The following is a 20,869-nucleotide window of genomic DNA, read 5'->3' on the forward strand; positions in this document are numbered from 1 at the left end:
CAGGAGGTATGCAAACTTGGCCATAATGTCTGATCAGTCTTTTGATGTGGTAGTTGATCGAGCTAGACAGATAGAGATTAACTATGCTGTGGATGACAGCGGAAGGGCAAAGAAAAATAGAGCAGAGGGTTCTTTAGGTGTTTCCCACATGGGTACTACGGATAGTAGTGGCCAAACTAATTACAGAGGAAGAAGCAGAAATAAGAGGAGTGGATTTAGACACAAATCCCGAGGGTTCAGACCAGGGTACGGATCCAGCAGTGGTCACAGTTTGAGATACAACAGTTCTAGGTCTGGCTCGGGATCCTCCTTAGCACCTTGCGCACAGTGTGGAAGAAGACATTCAGGACCTTGTATGATGGGTTCAGGAGTATGCTTCAGGTGTGGCCAACTAGGTCACTTTGTTAGGGAATGCCCGTGTTCAGTGAGCCACAGATGGGGTCACAGGGTTCTGTTGCAAATGTTCCTCGTTAGTTGTATCCGGGTGCTTCCAGCATGGCAGGTAGTCAGTTCAGTGGCCAACAGGGTCGAGGACAAGGGGGACGTGGATTTAGAGGCAGATCATGAGGTAGAAGTCAGTATCAGGGTTCTGCCACTCAGGGTAGGGGTCAAGCTAGGGTTTTCACCCTGACCCACCAGGATGCTCAGGCTTCCAATGCAGTTGTGGCAGGTATTCTTCTAGTCTGTTCCCATGAGGCTCGTGTTTTAATAGATCCGGGTGCTACGCACTAATTTGTCTCCCCTATGTTTGCCATGAAATTGGGTGGAAGCCCTACAACTTTAGAATGCTCTTTGTCTGTAGCTATCCCACTTAGCGATAACATAGATGTAGTTATGGTTTTTCCGGGTAGCCCTGTAGTAGTGGATGGAAAGATCCTTCCAGCAGACTTGGTTCCTCTACCAGTAATAGATTTCGATGTAATCTTGGGGCTGGATTGGTTGGCAACTCATTATGCCACTTTAGACTGCAGGAACAAAAAGTTGTATTTCCACATACCTGGTGTGGAAGAGTTTAGATTTGACTGTGATAGGAGCGTGGCTCCATATAATTTGGTGTCAGCAATCAGTGCTAGAAAAATGTTGAGGCGTGGAAGTCAAGGGTATTTGGCATTGGTGAGAAATACATCTGTAGAAGGTGTCAACATGGAAAATGTTCCTGTTGTCAGAGAATTCATGGATGTCTTCCCTGAGGAGCTTCCAGGGTTGCCACCAGAAAGGGGAATAGAGTTCTGCATTGATATTGTTCCGGGTACAAACCCCATATCAATGCCGTCTTACAGGATAGCGCTAACAGAATTGAAAGAGCTAAAGGAGCAACTACAGGAGCTTTTGGATAAGGGTTTTATACGTCCGAGCACTTCACCATGGGGCGCTCCTGTTCTATTTGTGAGAAAGAAAGATGGGTCATTGAGGTTGTGTATTGACTATAGACAGCTGAACAAGGTGACTGTGAAGAACAAGTATCCACTTCCTCGGATCGATGATTTGTTTGATCAGCTCCAAGAACTAGATTCTTTTCCAATATATTCTTTTCAAAGATAGACTTGCGATCAGGCTACCATCAGTTGAGAATCAGAAATGAGGACGTGTCCAAAATGGCATTCACGACAAGATATGGTCATTATGAGTTCTTAGTGATGTCTTTTGGACTCACTAATGCACTAGCAGCCTTCATGGACTTGATGAACCGGGTGTTCAAGCCATTTTTGGACCATTTTGTCATCGTATTCATAGATAACATTTTGGTATACTCTCGGACCGAGGAAGAACACGTGTGGCACTTGAGAATGGTGTTGCAGACTTTGAGGGAGCACCAGATATATGCCAAATTTTCAAAATGTGAATTTTGGCTAGAAAGCATCTCATTCTTGGGACACGTGGTTTCTAGTGAAGGTATTCAAGTGGATCCCAAGAAAATTGAAGCTGTAATTGATTAGCTTAGGCCTACAACAGTCACTGAGGTGCGAAGTTTTCTGGGTCTAGCTGGCTATTATAGGCGTTTTGTGCAGGATTTTTGCAGGATAGCAGCTTCCTTAACTAAGTTAACTCGGAAGAATGTTCCATTCATTTGGACAGATAACTGTGAGGAGTGTTTTTAGAAGCTTAAGGGGTGTCTAACCACCACCCCGGTGTTGACACTACTGATGAGTGGTGAAGGATATACCGTGTATTGTGATGCCTCCAGAGTTGGCTTAGGGTGTGTTTTGATGCAGAATGGAAAAGTAGTGGCTTATGCTTCAAGGCAGCTGAAGAGGCATGAGCAGAACTACCCCACCCATGATTTGGAAATGGCGGCTGTAGTCTTTGCACTAAAAATCTAGAGACACTACCTGTATGGTGAAGTGTGCGAGATATACACCGACCACAAGAGTTTGAAGTACATCTTCCAACAGAGGGATTTAAACTTGAGACAGAGGAGATGGATGGAGCTTCTGAAGGACTATGATTGCACCATCCAGTACCACCCTGGGAAGGCCAATGTAGTAGCAGATGCTTTGAGCAGAAAATCTTGTGGCAGTTTGGCACACATTTCAGCAGAGAAGAGACCGTTGATTCAGGAAGTACATAAGTTGATGGATCAAGGTTTAATCCTAGATCTTTCGGATGAGGGGGTATTGTTGGCTCACTTTTCAGTGAGGCCAGACTTGCGAGACAGAGTTAGAATTTTCCAGCATAGAGATCAACAATTGATGAAGATCATAGAAAGAGTACAGCAAGGTGAAGGTGGTGAGTTTGGATTTGCCAATGATGACGTCCTTATGCAAGGTTCTAGGATATGTGTGCCCAATGCGGACAATCTCAGAAATGAAATCATGCAAGATGCACACTATAAACTGTATAATGTCCACCCAGGCTCCACCAAGATGTACCACAATGTGAAAGATAGCTATTGGTGGAATGGCATGAAGAGAGACATAGCAGACTTTGTGTCCAAGTGCTTGACTTATCAGAAGGTGAAGTTTGAACACCATAGATCGTCAGGGAAGCTGCAAGAGCTCCCTATCCCAGAATGGAAGTGGGAAATGATTACTATGGATTTTGTGACTGGGTTGTCTCGTATCACGCGAGGATATGACTCGATATGGATAATTGTAGACCGCCTAACTAAATCAGCTCATTTCTTGCCTGTGAAGACTACATATTCTGTAGCACAGTACGCTCGACTCTACATTCGAGAGATAATCAGATTACATAGAGTTCCTGCTTCCATAATATTTGATAGAGGGCCCCAATTCACTTCTCGGTTTTGGAGAAAGTTGCAGGAGGCACTTGGCACACAGTTGAACTTTAGTACTGCATTCCACCCTCAGACAGACGGGCAGTCCGAAAGGACAATCCAAATAGTAGAAGACATGCTTCGCATGAGTGTTTTAGATTTTGGACGTCAATGGGATGATCAGCTAGCTTTGGTGGAGTTTGCCTACAACAACAGTTACCATTCCAGCATAGGGAATGACACCCTATGAGGCACTATATGGAAGAAAGTGCAGGTCTCCTCTGTGTTGGACGGAAATGGGAGAAGCAAAGGTACATGATGTAGACCTAGTGCAGTACACTTCAGAGATAGTTTCTTTAATCAGGGAACGATTGAAAACTTTCGATGAAGCGTAAGAGTTATGCAGACCCCAGACGGAGGGATGTGGAGTTTGCAGTGGGCGACTACGTATTCCTGAAGGTTTCTCTGATGAAGGGAGTCATGAGATTTGGAAAGAAGGGCAAGTTGGCGCCTCGGTATATTAGACCTTTTGAAGTTACTGATAGAGTTGGAGCAGTTGCCTACCGGTTGTAGCTACCACCCAACCTTTCTCATGTTCATCCTGTGTTTCACATCTCCCTGCTCAGGAAATACATTCCTGATCCTTCTCATGTACTACTGCTGGATGTAATAGAGCTAAAAGAAAACTTGACATTTGAGGAGCAACCTGTAGCCATAGTGGACTACCAAGTGAGGCAGCTAAGATCAAAACAAATCCTTATGGTTAAGGTTTTGTGGAGGAGCCAGTAAGTGGAAGAGTACACCTGGGAGTCAGAACGGGACATGCGTAGCAAGTACCCTTATCTGTTCAATGTGTAATCCTGTACTTTATTCTGCCTTGTGTAAAATTCGAGGACGAATTTTTTGTAAGGGGGGAAGAATGTAACACCCTTAATTTTTAAATTTATTATTTTTGGGCAAATATTGATGTTTTAATTTTATTTAAATTTTATAAAATTATTTAAGATTTTTCGGATTTTAGAAATCGGGGCTAATTTTCCGAAAATAAAAACTTTGATGATTTTTAAAAATTAATTTAAAGACCACGTGGCAAAACTAAAAATATATTTGGAGTCTACAAATTTTTCTGAGTTTTCTAGAATTTTTTCAGAATTTTTGGGCCTCGTTTTCGGTCCCAAGGCAGAGTAAAAATTTAAAATTTTGTATTCTGAATCGAATCGGCCGAATCGAACGTACCGGATCGGACTGATCTAATCAAACCGGCCTTTCTTTTTCCTTTTTCTTCTCCCCGCCCGCGTCCCGACCTTCCTCTCTTTCTCTCCTGTTTTCTCTCTCCTCCCTCTTCCCCTTGCCTCGCCGCCGCCTCCCCAGCCAGCCGGCGTGCCTCCCCAGCCACCTCCCCTCGCCGGCCGCCTCCTGAAACGCCGGAAAAAGGCGCACGAAGCGACGCGACGCGCAAGCGCACTGCTTCATCTTCCCGGTCAAAATCCGGTTGATCCGGCCACTAATCGGGCCGGGTCTTGTGTCTAAATCCATCTACACCTCGAGAGCTTTCCATAGACACTAAGAACACTAAAATCCATCTAGCGGTTTGTCCAATTTTTGTCAGGGAAGTTTTAGCCCATTTTGACTTTTGGGCTAGATTTCTAGCAAACCGTGAACCCCACGAGAAAACCGAGAGTACCAGAGTGCTCCACTCGTTGAGAGCTTTGCGGCAATATAAATTTCGAAATTTTTCAACACCGTTTTTCGGTGGGTCCCTCGAAACTTCGCAGTGTTTTTCTGAGTATTAAATGAGCTTAGAAAATTCTGTAAAAATTTTATACTAACCCCCGTATTGTGGGCTTCGTGTAGGTATCTTCAATTCGCGGAAATTCAACAGTTGTCCGGGTCTGTAAATTTTCAGCCAAACAGACTGACCACCGAAAAGGTCTCCGAATTGGATCGAGATTTTGGCTACCCCACTATTCTCAGACGTCCCGAGCGCGTCCCCAGAGTCGGAATCGGCAAAGGTAAATCCGCACTTTACTTTTTCGTAATTTTCTAATGCTTAAATAGGATTAAAAATCCATAAAATATTTGTGGTAGCTTAGAAAATTATGATTCTTTTTGCAATAGCCTAGTAGTATTGCTAAGGACCACGGGGCAAAGTTTTAGAATTTTTAGAGCTTATCTGGGCAGTTTTTGCAAAAATGATCAATTATAAGGACTAAACTGTAAATTTACATATTGTGATTGATGACTGTTTGGATGGGCTCAGGAGGGGCTGTGTGATGTGATTGAGTTATGGATATATGGATTGTGAATATAGAAGTGTGTTTTGAGCCCTTTTGCAGGTTGGGTAGGTCCTAGGTATAGAGGAGACTCTGCCGGATTTTCGATACGACTTAGGACGTATTTGGTCTTTTTCTTAATCGTATTGAGTCAAATTTATTAAATGATTGTAATAAAATTTGTCAGGTGAGCCGGGACAACCTTCTTCCTCCGCCCAGCCGCCACAGTGACTGCTGTCAAGTCTGTGAGTAAAATATTAATTTTAATTGTAATTTTGATATTATTATATGTTTAAGCATGCCCATGCATCACTTATATGTATGTATTTATTTAGTTAAACTCTAGACACGTTTTATGTTGCATTCACAACTGTTAAAGTGCCATGGATGTTGTTGTGGTAATTTGGAGCAGTGTGCGTACGTTGGCGTGCGTGTGATGTGGTGTGAACTATGGATAGGACGGGTAGATACGGCTTGAGATCTTCGCTGGGACCCAGTCCTTCAGGGTAGACACGGCTTGAGTTCTTCGCTGGGACCCCGATTTGGTTATTAAGTGGAAGTCCGAGCTGAGTTTTTCGCTGGCACAGGTTGGATTTAAGAGAGTTGTATAGAGGATCAGCTCCCATATATTATGATTGATATTACTGGGTGTGTGAGTGCTCCAAATTACCTTTTTGCTGTTATGATGTGAAAATATTGCTGATGTTGCATTTCACTTTAAAAGGTGCATTAGTTTTAGATAGATAGCAAATTGAGTATGGTTTTGTTGATTTTTGATGAATTGAATTGGTTTGTAAGTGTTATTGAAGTGGTTGGTGATGATAGATAGCAAATTAGCTAGAAATTTCATGAGTTAAGAAATTTTGAGTTAGGGTTTGAATTAATTTTTGGTGCCTTGGTGTTATGGCTTGAGATTGATCTTGTTGAGACTGTTTGTTGATCATTTGAAGTGTTATGAATGATAAATTGTAGTTTGGGAGTAATGAGGAATGAATATTGGGAGTGCTTCTCTTATGCAAGAATTTGGACCTATGAGTCCAGTATACTCTTTGAGTTATAACTGAAGTTATGTGGCTCCAATTGGCATGAGGCTAATTGGAGGTGAAACTAGACTCAAAATATCCCATTTTTCATGAAGAAACCATACTCAAATTCTGTCCAAATCTAGACCTAATTACTATTCCAATCCGGCTTACCAAATTCTGAGTCCAGAAAATTGACCAAATGAATAGTATATGTTCATTTGGCCATAACTCCTTCTAGACAGGTCCAAATGACCTGAATTTTATGCCATTGGAAAGATTAGACATAGGAATACAACTTTTATTGAGAACACAAAGCCCAGAAATGCCTCTAACCAAATGAAATTACTGACCCAATTTAGGTCACCAAACTGACCAAAATTAATCCTGCCCAGAATTTCCTAAACATAGACCACCCGACCAGTTTTGGTAAAATGGTCATAACTTGGACTATAAAAGTTCAAATGGAATGAAATTAATAGAAAATTTTTTATAAGACATAGATATACAATATTGGTATTTTGACCAAAATCCAGAACCCAAAGTAACTAGGTTAAATGGTTAGAAGAAGTTAACACATCAAAATCTGGAGTTTGACCAAATTACACTTGACCCCAGAATAGTTTTTATAGTATATCTTCCACTAGGAAACTCTAATTGGGATGAGCCATACTGATCTGGAACCCTAAGAAACAAGGCTCCAACTTTGTTTTAGACATTATCCTCAAATTATGAACATAAGGACCCTAAAAGTTGAGTCAAATCTACTGACCTGAACTTGGACCCTAAAGACACAGGGTACCTGAGTCCAGGCCAGTGATTTGGCCATAACTAATTCTACGAAATTTGAAAAATTGTAATTAAAATTTTTGAGTGACCATAAGACATAGGGTAATAACTTTTATGAAGAACATTAGGCCTAAAAATGACTGTAACAGGTCCAATTAATTAGACCAAGACAGACTCCAGAATATACCTAATTCTGGACCCAGAAAGAGACAATGAACCAGTTATGGTTATTTAACCAAAACTTGAGTTCTAAAACTTAAATAACATGATTTGAAAGGAAAAACAAAGATAAGATATAGAGAAACAACTTCCATGAAGGAAGTATAGCCAAATAAGGGTCACATCTTGGCCAACTTGCTAGGTGAATCTAAGATACTAAACCTGGACCTTGAGAAATGTTCCTAATATAATTTGGCATGTGAGATAAAATAAATTACAATAACTTGCTAAGCATGAAAATGACATGAATCAATGAAACTATGAATATTAAATAACATTATTTTGGCTAGAATACACCTAGACTCATTTATATAGCTTGGATTGATTGGTATACCAATTAGAGATTGCATATTGCAGTACTGCCCATCGGGATAATCATTGACAGACAACATATGTCTAAGATGATTGTTCTATTGGCTTTATATCTGCCCGATGGCTATAGTGCCAATTTTCATTATTATTGGCTTATGCCTACTCGCTAGCCTTGTGCCTGATATGACCGTTGTATACTGGGTAGACATACGGATGTCTAACTAGTATACTCCCGTGTATCCAGTTTTTATAGTCTGTCATAGGTTACTTGGGCACAGTTATGAGAAATAAAATTTTAAATTCAAACAAGTACATGAGAGAACCATTAATATAAATTATATAAGACTGAATATAAATTACATGAATAAAAAGATCCCGATTAAATTAATTGTTTCCAAAGTTTGTTAAACAAGTAAAAAGACAGTAAATTCATATAATTGTATGTTACCTTATAAGATTATATTTAAAATAATTATTTTAAATTGTTTAGTTATTTTTCCTTATTTATGCACCACTGAGCATTATGCTTAGCGCGTTGGTTCTTACCACGCGTAGGTGCTGGAGAGCAGCAGCAGCAGTAGTTCTTAGACCGGACTTGGGCCAGATCTGCTACAGTGTGGGTTGTCACCTCATCAGTTATTTTTGATAGGGCTCATGTACATATTAGATTTTACATTTTGGTATTGTATGTAATTAAATGATATAAATAATTTTGGATGGCATATGAATTGTAAATATTGTACTTGACTTTTTATGAATGAAATAAAGTATTTTATTTCCTTGAAAATTTATATGAGCACGAGGAATAATATGATGAATGAATAGATGTAAAAGATATGAATTATTTTAATAGGTAACATGAAACCTACTATGCACTAATAGAACAGAGGGGACTCTGTTTGGGTCTCCATAAAAATGAAATGGAAATAAAAAAAAATTTCTACAAGTGAGATAATAAAAATAAATGGATATTAAATTAATATTGTAAACGATAAGACAGGATAGGGTGCTCCGGCACCGAATGTAGCACGCCTTACTCGGCTACACTGTAGACGGGAGAGGGGTGTTATAGTAGCAGCTTGCAGTCACGAGATATTAGACTTCGGGTTGGCAATGGCTCAACTATTGAAGCTTTAGCCATAAAATCTAAATCTTTATACATGTGTGGACATATTTTGTGTTTAAATAATATTTTGCATGTACCTGATGCTTTTAAGAATATCATTTCTATATCTAGTTTGACTAGAAATGGTTATGAATTTCAGTTCACAAATGATGTTTGCAATATTTATTTTAGAAATAAATATGTTGGCTCGGGTTATATGCATGATGGACTTTATTATTTGGATAATAATGTTAAACACAAATCTAATGCAAGCAATCTAAATGAATGTAATGCCATGATAAAAATTAACTCAAGTTCAAAATATATTTGGCACTTAAGATTAGGTCATGTTGCAGAAGATAGGATTACAAAGCTGGAGAAAATGGAGATTTTATCCTCATTGGGTTCTGAACCTACTCCAACTTGTGAATCCTGCCTTCAAGGCAAAATGACTAGATTACCTTTTATTGGACAAGGGCTAAGAGCTGAAAATATTTTAGAATTGATACATAATGATATATGTGGTCCATTAAGGAAATGGATAGAGGCGGTTTTCATTACTTTATTACCTTTACTGATGATAAATCAAGGTTTGGGTATTTGTATTTGATGAAATACAAACATGAATCCTTTGAAAAGTTTAAAGAATTTAAATGTGAAGTAGAAAATCAAACAGGAAAAAGTATTAAAACTCTTCGATCAGATCATGGAGGTGAATACTTAAGTACTGAATTTAATGAATACTTGAAAGAGCATGGCATTGTCTCCCAACTGACTCCTCCAGGAACGCCACAACTGAATGGTGTATCTAAAAGGAGAAATCGTACCCTATTAGATATGGTACGCAGTATGATGAGTTATACTGATATGCCAATCTCTTTTTGGGGATTTGCATTGGAATCAACTTTGCATATTCTGAATAGGATTCCATCAAAATCAGTCTCTTCCACACCTTATGAGATATGGTATGGAAGAAAACTGAGTCTTAAGCATATTAAGATTTGGGGTTGTCCAGCTTATATTAAAAAGTTGAACACTGATAAATTGGAAACCAAATCAGAAAAAAGGTCGATTTATTGGATATCCAAAAGAAGGTTTTGGATATTATTTTTATTTGCCTACATCACAAAAGGTTATGGTAAGCAGAGATGCCATTTTTCTTGAACAACAGTTTATTCAAAAAGGTGGCAAAGGAAGGCAAATAAAGTTAGAATTGGAGAATTCTAACTGACCAATAGATCGAATAGATATAGATCCATCTAGTCAACCTACACCTATTGATGAAACATCTACGGTAATTCCTCGCAGATCAATCAGGATATCTCACCTACCAATGAGATATGATTTTCTTCATGAAGATAAACAAGAGTTGTTTACTCATGAAGAAGTAGATCATGGAGATGATCCTCTTACCTATGAAGAAGCTATATCAGATATAGATTCTTCAAAATGGATTGAAGCTATGAAATCCGAAATTGATTCCATGCATAAGAATCAAGTTTGGGACCTTGTTGACCCACCTGAAGGTATTGTACCTATACTGAATAAATGGATTTTCAAGAAGAAAATTAGTTTTGATGGCAAGGTAGAGACCTATAAAGCAAGGCTAGTAGCGAAAGGGTTTCGCCAAATGCAAGGAATTGACAATGAGGAGACTTTCTCGCCTGTTGCCATGCTTAAATCAATTAGGATTCTATTAGCAATAGCTGCATAGTATGATTATGAGATTTGGCAGATGGATGTCAAAACAGCTTTTCTTAATAGATACATTGATGAAAACATTTTCATGGAGCAACCTATGGGTTTTGAATCCCAATACGGTTCCAAGGTATGCAAGCTAAAGCGATCCATTTATGAGTTAAAACAAGCTTTGAGGAGTTAGAATATCCATTTTGATAAAGCTATTAAGTCATTTGGTTTTATAAAAAAATGTGGATGAACCATGTGTATATAAGAAAGTTAGTGATAGTGCTATCCTTGTCTTATATGTGGATGATATTCTATTGATAGGTAATGACATAGGTATGTTGACAATTGTAAAAATATGATTGTCAAATACATTCTCTATGAAAGACTTAGGGAAGGCAAACTATATTCTTGGAATTCACATTTATAGAGATAGAGCGAAAAGAATAATTAGTTTATTCCAAAGTCTATACTTTGAAAAGGTGTTAAAGAGATTAACATGCTTGATTCCAAGAGAGGATTGTTACCAGTAAGACATGGTATTCACCTTTCTAAAGAGATGTCTCCAAAGACACTAGAAGAAAGAGATAAAATGGCCAGGATTCCATATGCTTCGGTTATTGAAAGTTTGATGTATGCAATGATGTGTACTTGGCCAGATATCGTATATGCTGTTAGTTTGACTAGCAGGTTTCAATCCAATCCAGGTTTGGAATACTGGATAGCTGTCAAGAATATCCTTAAGTACTTGAGAAGAACTAAGGATTTATTCTTGATTTATGGAGGTAGTGACTTGCAATTGGATGGTTATACTGATTCTGATTTTCAATCAGATATCGATGATAGAAAGTCTACCTCTGGGTTTGTGTTCATTTGTAATGGAGGTGCAGTCAGTTGAAAAAGTTTCAAACAGAATACGACTGCTGATTCCACTACAGAGGCCAAGTATATTGCTGCAAAAGAGGCTGTTTGGATAAAGAAGTTCGTGACAGAACTTGCAGTAGTTCCTTCCATTGAGTCAGCAGTTCCTCTCTATTGTGACAACAATGGAGCGGCCATACAGGCTAAGGAACCCCGGTCTCACCAGAAATCCAAACACATAGAAAGGCGTTACCATATTATCAGAGAGATAGTTGGGCGAGGTGATGTAGCCATGCAGAAAATAGCATCAGCTGAAAATCCAGCTGATCCATTCACAAAGCCTAAGTCACAAACTCAGTTAGACCGACATCTTGAGAAGATGGGTCTAAGATATTGTAATGAATGGCTCTAGTGCTAGTGGAAGATTGTTAGTAGTATGCCCTAGAGCATATTATTTAGTATATATCTTGTATATATTTTATTAATAAAAGATAATTTCACTTTTTCGTTTACATAATGTATTTATGTGTAATAGAAAAGGACCATTGATATTTTGTTAGAAATTTTATTCTTAAGTTGTTAATAATATGAGTTACAGTATTTCTAGCACAAAGTACCATAAACTGGTTCACAATCGAAGATACTTCACAAAGGACATGACTTATTCAGAAAGATTGTAATCATGTTTGTTTCCAAGGTATTTATATGAGATATAAATAAGGTGGAGTGGTTAGTCTCATGCCACACAACAAACATGATAGGCATTTATACATGATAAGTAGGCCGAACCAGTGACGCATATGACAAGCACATAGAATTTACTCTTGTCAATGCATTGTCATATATCATATCAGTGCATATAATCTTTAGACCTGAGATAACACAATTATCTTGTATATAGGTGGTTTGAGTTTGATACTACTTTCATACTTGTACTGTGTATGAGTATATGGGCATGTGTTGGCTCCTACTAGTTATATATGGAGATAGGTGTTGATCAAGATGGAATCCGTTACCCTAAGTAAATAGGGATAAAATCCTATGTTCATTTAATTGTTCTTGATGTTTCAAGTTCCTAGCCAGAACAGACAGATTTAGTCAGAAAAGTGTTTCTGATAAGAAAATCTAATTAATCAAGAACTGGAATTAAAAGAGAACATAATGTTCATGGCAAATGGGGTTTGACATTAACCATGACTGCAGCTCGAATTGAGATTTTGTAACAGAGAGATTTTAGTGCATGGTAACATATGATTATAAGTTCATTTAAGGTATTCCTTGTTACTGATTGGGTGGCCATGGCACGCTATGCTAGGTGTCAACCATGGTCTATGAGATGCCTAAAATGATTTAGAGAAATCATTTATGGTAAGAAAGAGTTGTGATGATATTAAGAGTTAATATCATATCTCATTGCCAATTAGTGATAAGCCTAGTGAGTCACATACATACACAAGTTAATCACTAAGTAAAATGTGATTTAATTGATTAATTAAAGAGTTTAATTGATTAATTAAATAGGTTTGATTTACAATGAGATTGCAAAGTCTCTAGCATGGCTTGAAACCAAATCTAGGTTATTGGATGTATACTATAAGTTAAATTTATATTTAAAGTGTTTAAATATAAATTTAATTGTGAGAAATTAATTAATGGAGATTAATTAATTAATTTATATTTGATATAAATTAATTATAAGAGGAGAAATAATGATTTTGGGTTGAGAACTCAAAATTAAAACATAAAGGTAATTTGATCATTTCACATGGTAACACATGGCACCATATAAGCTTGTCATTTGTCTTCCCATCATATAAGATGAGCAAAGTCAAGATTAAGTTTAGCTTTGACACTTGGCTTAATGTGATTAAGTCAATTAAAAATAAGATGCAATGTGATGGTGACATGTGGCAAAAGGTTTAAGTGATTATTTGACCTAATTATAAAAGGAAAAGAAAAGAAGAAACGTATAACTCTCTCTTGCCTCTCAAGTGTGGCGGCACATTGCTTTCTTCCTCTCCTCTCAATTTCTCAACAATTCAAAGAGAAATCATTCATTCCCTTTGAATTAAAATTGTTAGGAATTGTTTCTAGTGTCCTATACACACATATAACCTTTTTAAAAGCAAAACCCCAAATTATAATTGGTTGGCAAGGCTTGAAAAGTAAAATTAGGGGCTGCCCATTGGTAATCTTGGTGTGGACAAGTTAGAGGGGCAACACTCGAGGTCCTAGGTACTTCCTAAAGGTGTCAATTGCATCCATAGTGCATCAAAGAGGTTAGTACCTAAATTTCTCTTTCAAACTAAGGTTTAATTGAATTAATTTGTTAATTCACAATCTTGAATGGCAAATGAAGATCCTAATACATATTAAAAGTGTTTTAATATGCAATTGAGCATTGAAATTAATTAGGCACGTAAGAGATGTGGCATGATGCATGAAACCCTAAAAGAAAAATTTTGAAATTTTATGCTCTAATGCATCAATAACCATGCTTCTGCTCCCTCATTTACATCGATGGAATAATAGTATTTGTGCATTGGAATCTTGCAGTACAGGTGAATGGATAAATATATAATATTTATATTTTATTAAATATAAATTATTTATATTATTTCTAATTATGTAAATAGAAATAGAGAAAGATAATTTATGCTTTATCTTTAATAAAATGAAATTATAATTACAGCTAAATGAATGCCTGAATACACTCAATATATACATCGAATAAATAGTACCTTGACGACAGGTGATTTATTTTTAGCTCAACTTATATTTATACTATTTTTGAGATAATATTTAATGTACACATAATTTTTTGTGCGTATATCAATTGGTCGCCCTTTAGGGATAACTTTGCATATATGTATAATCAGTGTATTTATTGCTCTTAGGCTGTTAGCGTCATTATATAGCCCAAGATACCAACATTGCTCTCAGGCTGTCAAAGTTTATTTTATGTGCCTAAGATACCAACACTATCTACAGTAAGTATGTTGCGAGTATACAAGGATATTGTAAATTTTATAATACTTTGGTATGTTTATTTCAACAATATTTTTACACAATGAATTTTATTTTAGCTCAGTTAAGTGATTTTGAATAAATGATATTCATTTAGCTAGCTTATTTTAGTAGAGCATATTGGTATATTTAAATACCAAAACATTGCCTATTTTTCTTTATTATTTATTTATTCACTCATTAATTTGTACTCACTCTGCCAATTCACCAATTTTATAGGTGATATAGGGTGATTATTAATATCCGTTAATAGTTTTAGAGCTTCAAATGATTAGACCCTACGATCTTAGAAAGTAAAAAAAAAAGATAAGATATCAGTAGGGGATTAGAGTGTTACAGGCACAAAACCGAAGAAGAAAGCTCCATATGGAAGACTGCAATAACGACATGCACGTAATCCTTGCCACACTTTTTGAAAAAAGAAAAAAAAAACCACGATCTGTGGGAGCTATTCACATTAGTTTCTAACTGAAAAATCAGTAATTGAAAGTCAACGGGATTTTATTGTGCAAAATTTAAAAATTTAAAGGGTTTTATGTTACATTTTAAAGTTAAAAGACTGTAGTGTTATAACTATATAAGTTCAGGGATAGTTGTTAAAATTTATCCGAAAGGCAAGTAAAAGCTGTACAAAACTTCTCAAGTTCCGGTTGAAGCTATGCAAAGTCTTATGCTTTTGTCTTTTTGCAGATACGAATGACGATGGTATTGCATTTTTTATTTTTGGTCTTTTAATTAAATAAATTCAAACATTTACTTTTATTGTTAGTTATATTCAAAATTTTTATCTTTTACATTTAAATTGCCATATAGTATATTATATATATATATATATATATATATTATTCATCTCTCTCTTTTCCATCTCTCCCTCCCTCCCGTCTTCTCTCTATCATCAGCAATCAAATTTACTCAGTGTAAAATTTATACTCTTTTCGTAAAGACAGAGAGAGACATACACACACGCGGAGATTAAGGGAGAGAAAGAGAGACATAACATGCCACATGACACATGACAATTCAAGTGTAACAAATCAAAATTTTCAAATTAATTTTCAAATTTTAAATAAAAACTTTTTTATTTTAAAAATTATAATTAAATTATTCAAAATTAAAAATTTTGAATAAAATTAATAACTGAGGTAAAATTTTAGATTTATTTAACCAATGAACCTTTACTTTTTAGCGCAAATTTTGCAAATTCAGCTACCCTTTGTTTGTGAACTAATTTTCCTTTATGATAAAATATATATATATATATATATATATAAACTAACTTTCCTTGGCTGCTGAGTTTTTTTTTTTTTTTTTTTTTTTTCTCATCATAAAACCCCAGATAAAGAGGGTTATCAATACTGGATTGGCTTGAACTTTGAAGAGACCAGGCCATCCTTAATTCTACAGCCAATCCAGAATACAATATTTAGCCCAAGCAAGCAATTTTCTATTAACCAAAAAAAAACATATTACGAGGCTATTATTATAATCATAATTAAGTTTTTAATCTTTTAAACAAACATACAACTCCATCTTGGATTGACATCGTTGATTTTTTTTCTGTGGAAAATTAACATTAACTTCAATGGGTATTTTAGCCTAAATATTTTAAGATTAAAACATCTTGGAATGCACAATCAAAGCTTTTCAGGACAATCGAACAAAATTTTTTTGAGTGTTTTTTTTTTCTTTTTAAAGCATATCCTATTGATAGAATTCAAAATAAGTTGAATAAAAGGACTTTCTTTTTAGGGGTTTTATAATTACTTCTTTTTTTTTTCTGCCCCCCAAGACATAGAATATAGGTTATATCATAATTATATGTATATTAATTATAACTCATGTAGGCCTAAGTAAAAGTATATTTGCAAAGGAAAATAAATTTATGTAAAATAAACAATCAAATAACATGAAAATATAATCAACCCAGCACTAATGAGATTCAAATGTGGGATCTCTTAGTTTTAGGTGACTAGCCTTATCAATATATCAAAAACTTATTAATGGTGGCCGACTCCATATTACGGACAATAAATTGTTGTTGTTGGGTTGTTTTTTTTTTTTTTTTTTTTTTTTTTTTTTTTTTTTTCTTTCAATTTTGTAGCCTGTTCTTTTGTAGTCTATGTGGCTGCTGGGAAATAACAAAGTTCATTTTTCAAGGAACTATGTTGCTTCTGTAATCGCCATTTCTACGAAAGCTGAGGGTGCGTTTTAAGTTTGGCAATTTAAGGCTGAACGCTCCTTTCCTATCTTACTGGGGATTCTGTTCTGGTCAAATATCAGATTCACCCTCCACCACATTTCTTCCTCTGAAATAACATTTTGAGAAAACTTTCCCATGCAAACAATTGTAAAGAACTTTCCCAGTGTCCGAATAGCCAATGAAATTTTTATTCATGACTATCAAATCATTAACTATTCGATCATCAGGTTATTATAAGCAAAATAAAAAGAAGAAAAACCTATAATCTACAGTATGACTATTAAATCATTAACTATTCGATCAATACACCAGCTTTATTCATGTGGTACTAGCAATCTACAATGTAGAAGTTAAAAAAAAATCTCTGTAATATATGCTCTTGGATTATCAACACCTTATTCTTCTGCAGTAGAGCTTAATTTCATGATGACGATGACTCAAAATCTGAGTAAGTAGAGCTGAAAATACGAATAGGGGGCAAGGGTACTTCAACCGATCCTTCTAACATTTGCAGGGCCATCTTCATTGAGGGCCTTTTCAAAGGATCCTCTTGAATACACCAGATTGCTATGCTTACCCATCTGCTCACCCTGTCCTTATCAGCCTCAGCTTCCTTATCAAATTCAACCACATCATCTATCCTTCCTTCCACAAAACAATCATAAACCCAGTCCGTTAGTATCTCTTCGTGCTCGAGTTTCGATACATTCTTTCTGCAGCAGATAATCTCTAACAACAAAACACCAAAACTGTAAACGTCCACTTTAGCTGTAACAGCTACATTTCTGAACCATTCAGGAGCTACATATCCTCTTGTTCCTCTGATATTGGTCAAAGTTCGACTCTGACCACACAGTAACAATTTCACTAACCCAAAATCAGAAATTCTTGCAGTGAAATGTTCATCTAGGAGTATATTTTCAGGCTTTATATCGCAGTGAATGATCGGAACTTCACACTCTTCGTGTAAATACACAAGCCCTCTTGCAATCTCCAAGGCAATTTTAGCCCTTATATTCCAGCCAGGCTTTGGAATCCCAAGAAGAAAATTTGCTAATGTACCATTAGTCATAAACTCGTAAACCAGAAGGCGATGAGCTCCCTCTTCACAGAAACCCAGCAGCCGGACAAGATTCTTGTGGCTTGTCTTCCCAATTGCTTTCAATTCATTTCTGAATTCCTTGTCAGCCTCTTGGGACAACTTATTCAACTTCTTCACCGCGACTGCATTATTTGGAGCAAATTTTAGGATGCCTTTGTAGACAATTGCAGAAGAACCTCTGCCGACTTGTTCTTTGAAGTTAATGGTTGCATCCTCGAGTTCCTTGTAAGTGAACACATGCAGATTTGTTTCCAGAGGGGTTAAAACTTCACTGACTCTGTCTGATTTCCTCTTTTGTTTCAAAAAGAGAATTAGAGGAGCTAAGATTAGAAGAAACGCATTGAGGACAAGGGAGGCACTAAGTGATCCTAAGAGGATCGACTTTTCCTTCTTATCTATGCTGCAGGTAGGACCAGGGTAATCCCAAGGGCCTTTTCTAACTTTGATTAGAGCTTTTGAGTTCCCAATTTCGAATCTTCCATTGCCAAGAGGTATTCTTTTCTTCCAACAAATTGAGTTACCAAAAATGGCAACATCGCACAAACAATCTTGCAAACAAGAAGTTCTGCACTGATCTTCACTATAAGGCTGCAGCCTTTCATAATCTCCCAGAGGCCAATTCACATTTTTAAGCTCCTGCAATTCATATAATTCTTTCAGGTTCTCTGATGCATCACCAAGTCCACAACCCAGAGGAAAATTTGGTTTGCAACCTCCAAATGGATTATTTTGATCCATAAGTGAATATCCAGTTGGGCACGAACAAGTAGGCCTGCCATTTAACATTCTGCAGTAGCTATTATACCCACATGCACCACTACCAAGATCATTGAATATGGCATGACAAATGTCTTCAGGGATGTATCGCACGATTGACCAGCTTTGCTCACCGTTGGAGCCCTTGGGATAGGAATACTGTGTTAAGACTCCAGTATAATCCATTGTTGCTCGATAGTAGTTTCCAGCCACACTAGGTGCTGTGTTCGGGGTCTTCCATGGGAGTTGGACAATCGTTCCATTGCTCTGCATCATGTAGATATCAAATGATTCATTGAAAACAAGCTGAGAACCACTGGCAGACGTTCCATTACTAAAATAAGATTTATACTGGAAATCAGTTGGCCAGGCAAGCGGACTGAACTTGATGTCACCATTGTCGAAATAAAGCTCAAACCTTCCTCTGGAGAAGTTGGTTTCTGAGAGCCTAGAGAACAAGACGGTGTCGGATTCCAGTGTTTGAGAAGGCAGGATGGTGTCTGTGGGATTTTTGAAGCTCTCCCATAGGTAATCAGAATTTGTACCAACAAGAACAAAGTTGCCAGTGTCTAGCATAGCACCGTAGGAAACGGTTGCAGTTGGGTTGATTTCACCATTCCATATTCGTTGGCCACTAGGATCGGTAAGTACAAGGTCGGTGGCTGTAATCTGGAGCATGGAGCCTTGTTGGGCTGGATTATCTCCATTTGCACTCCAAACGATGGTTTTATCAGGAATTTTGTGAAACCAGATAGCAAGTAAGTAGAGGTTGGTATTGTTGAGCTTTTGGAAACCAAAAGCGAAGTCCTCAGAAGATGAAAGCCATGGAGGGCTATTGTCATTTGCAACTAAAGATGAGCTCAAGGTTATGTTCTCCAAGGCAGAAACTGAATGTAGGAGAAAGAGAGAGAATAGAAAAAGGAGTTTAGGAACTTCCATGGAAGCCATTGGAGTTTCTCTTAATTAGGAATGACCAAGAACAATACACGGGGTATCATTATATTACATTATCATATAAATAGCAGCTTTTCACTGTCCTAACTTATACTAAGAACAGTAAAAGGACCAATTTGTCCTTTTATTTCTTTTCGCACTTAAATATCGCGTATGCTGCTGCTGAGCCCACCTTGACTCATCTGCACTGGTTGAGGTTAGGTGTGGCCAAAACTGATCATTTTGTCCCCTCTTCTTGCTGCGTAGAAGAGATTCAATATGTTCATCCAAATGATATTTGTCATATCATACAGGTCCTCCTCCACGTTAGGAACCACATTCCTTTACTTGTGGACCTAAATATGTAACTATCTTCTTAATGGTTTTTATTTATTTATTTATTTATATGTGATTTAACCCTTGCAAATCATAATTGGCTTTGAAACTTGATCGAGTGGGACAAATAGGAAAGTTGTTCTCAACTCCCAACTTTAGCACTCCAAAACCTCCTTTAAACATTCTGGAAACAAATCCTATTGTGTTCATCACATCAAAAATCAACCTAGAACCCTAAATCCGAAGGAGACTATGTCAGAAATTAGGAATTCCGATTGCATGACCCTTGAGGTAGTTACAGCAGTCAAGTCAATTACCTCCATCGCACCACCAACCGGAACGTCACCCACCTGAGAAACCATCCCCGCGAAGATTCGAGCCATATGGACATTTGGATACTTTATAAAATATAAAATTATTTAAATAAAAAATAAATACTAATACTTAAATATAAAATTTGATTCTAAAGACTATTATTAATAAAACAAAATTTGAGTTTAACGGTAAAGATTAAACTGTTAACCAAATTAAACTTCATAGACTAAATTATTTCTCATAAAAGAAATATATGAATTGATCTGTGATTTTTAACATATCTAAAAGATTAATTTATATTTTACTTTTTCTAAATTATCCTAGATAAACATCAAGACTTCATGTCTTTCTTTATTACTTTGTGATATTTTATAACTTGAAAGTGGGGGTGAGTATCGATAGACTTGATTGAGTTTGAAAAATCAAAAAATTATAGTATTTTCTAACTTGAAAGTAGAGATAAGCATTGATTGATTGAATTTGATAAAAAAACAAAAAAAAAAAGTTGAATAAATCAATTTTTATAACAAATCAAATTGAACCAAAGTGAATTACAGGAAAGTTTAAATTCAATTTCATCTCTTCTTGGATTTTTTTTATATACTTATTTTATACTGATTTTAAAATAAATTTTAATTATATTTCATATTTTTAATTCTGATTTAAAAGCTAATAATAATTATTTAAAAAAAAATTGATTCTATTTTTTTTCTTGA

The 20,869-nt window shown here is 36.3% G+C and overlaps 1 protein-coding gene across 1 annotated transcript; it reads right to left on the reverse strand.

Annotated features, from left to right (window-relative positions):
- Positions 1-17,004: 17,004 nt before the first annotated feature.
- On the reverse strand, positions 17,005-19,546 carry LOC110654529 (G-type lectin S-receptor-like serine/threonine-protein kinase LECRK3). Its single transcript, XM_021810552.2, has one exon. The coding sequence runs from the start codon at positions 19,515-19,517 to the stop codon at positions 17,133-17,135; it is 2,385 nt and encodes a 794-aa protein (XP_021666244.2). The 5' UTR covers positions 19,518-19,546; the 3' UTR covers positions 17,005-17,132.
- Positions 19,547-20,869: the final 1,323 nt, after the last annotated feature.

Source organism: Hevea brasiliensis, chromosome 9 (genome assembly GCF_030052815.1).
Source record: "Hevea brasiliensis isolate MT/VB/25A 57/8 chromosome 9, ASM3005281v1, whole genome shotgun sequence".
Lineage (NCBI taxonomy): Eukaryota > Viridiplantae > Streptophyta > Magnoliopsida > Malpighiales > Euphorbiaceae > Hevea > Hevea brasiliensis.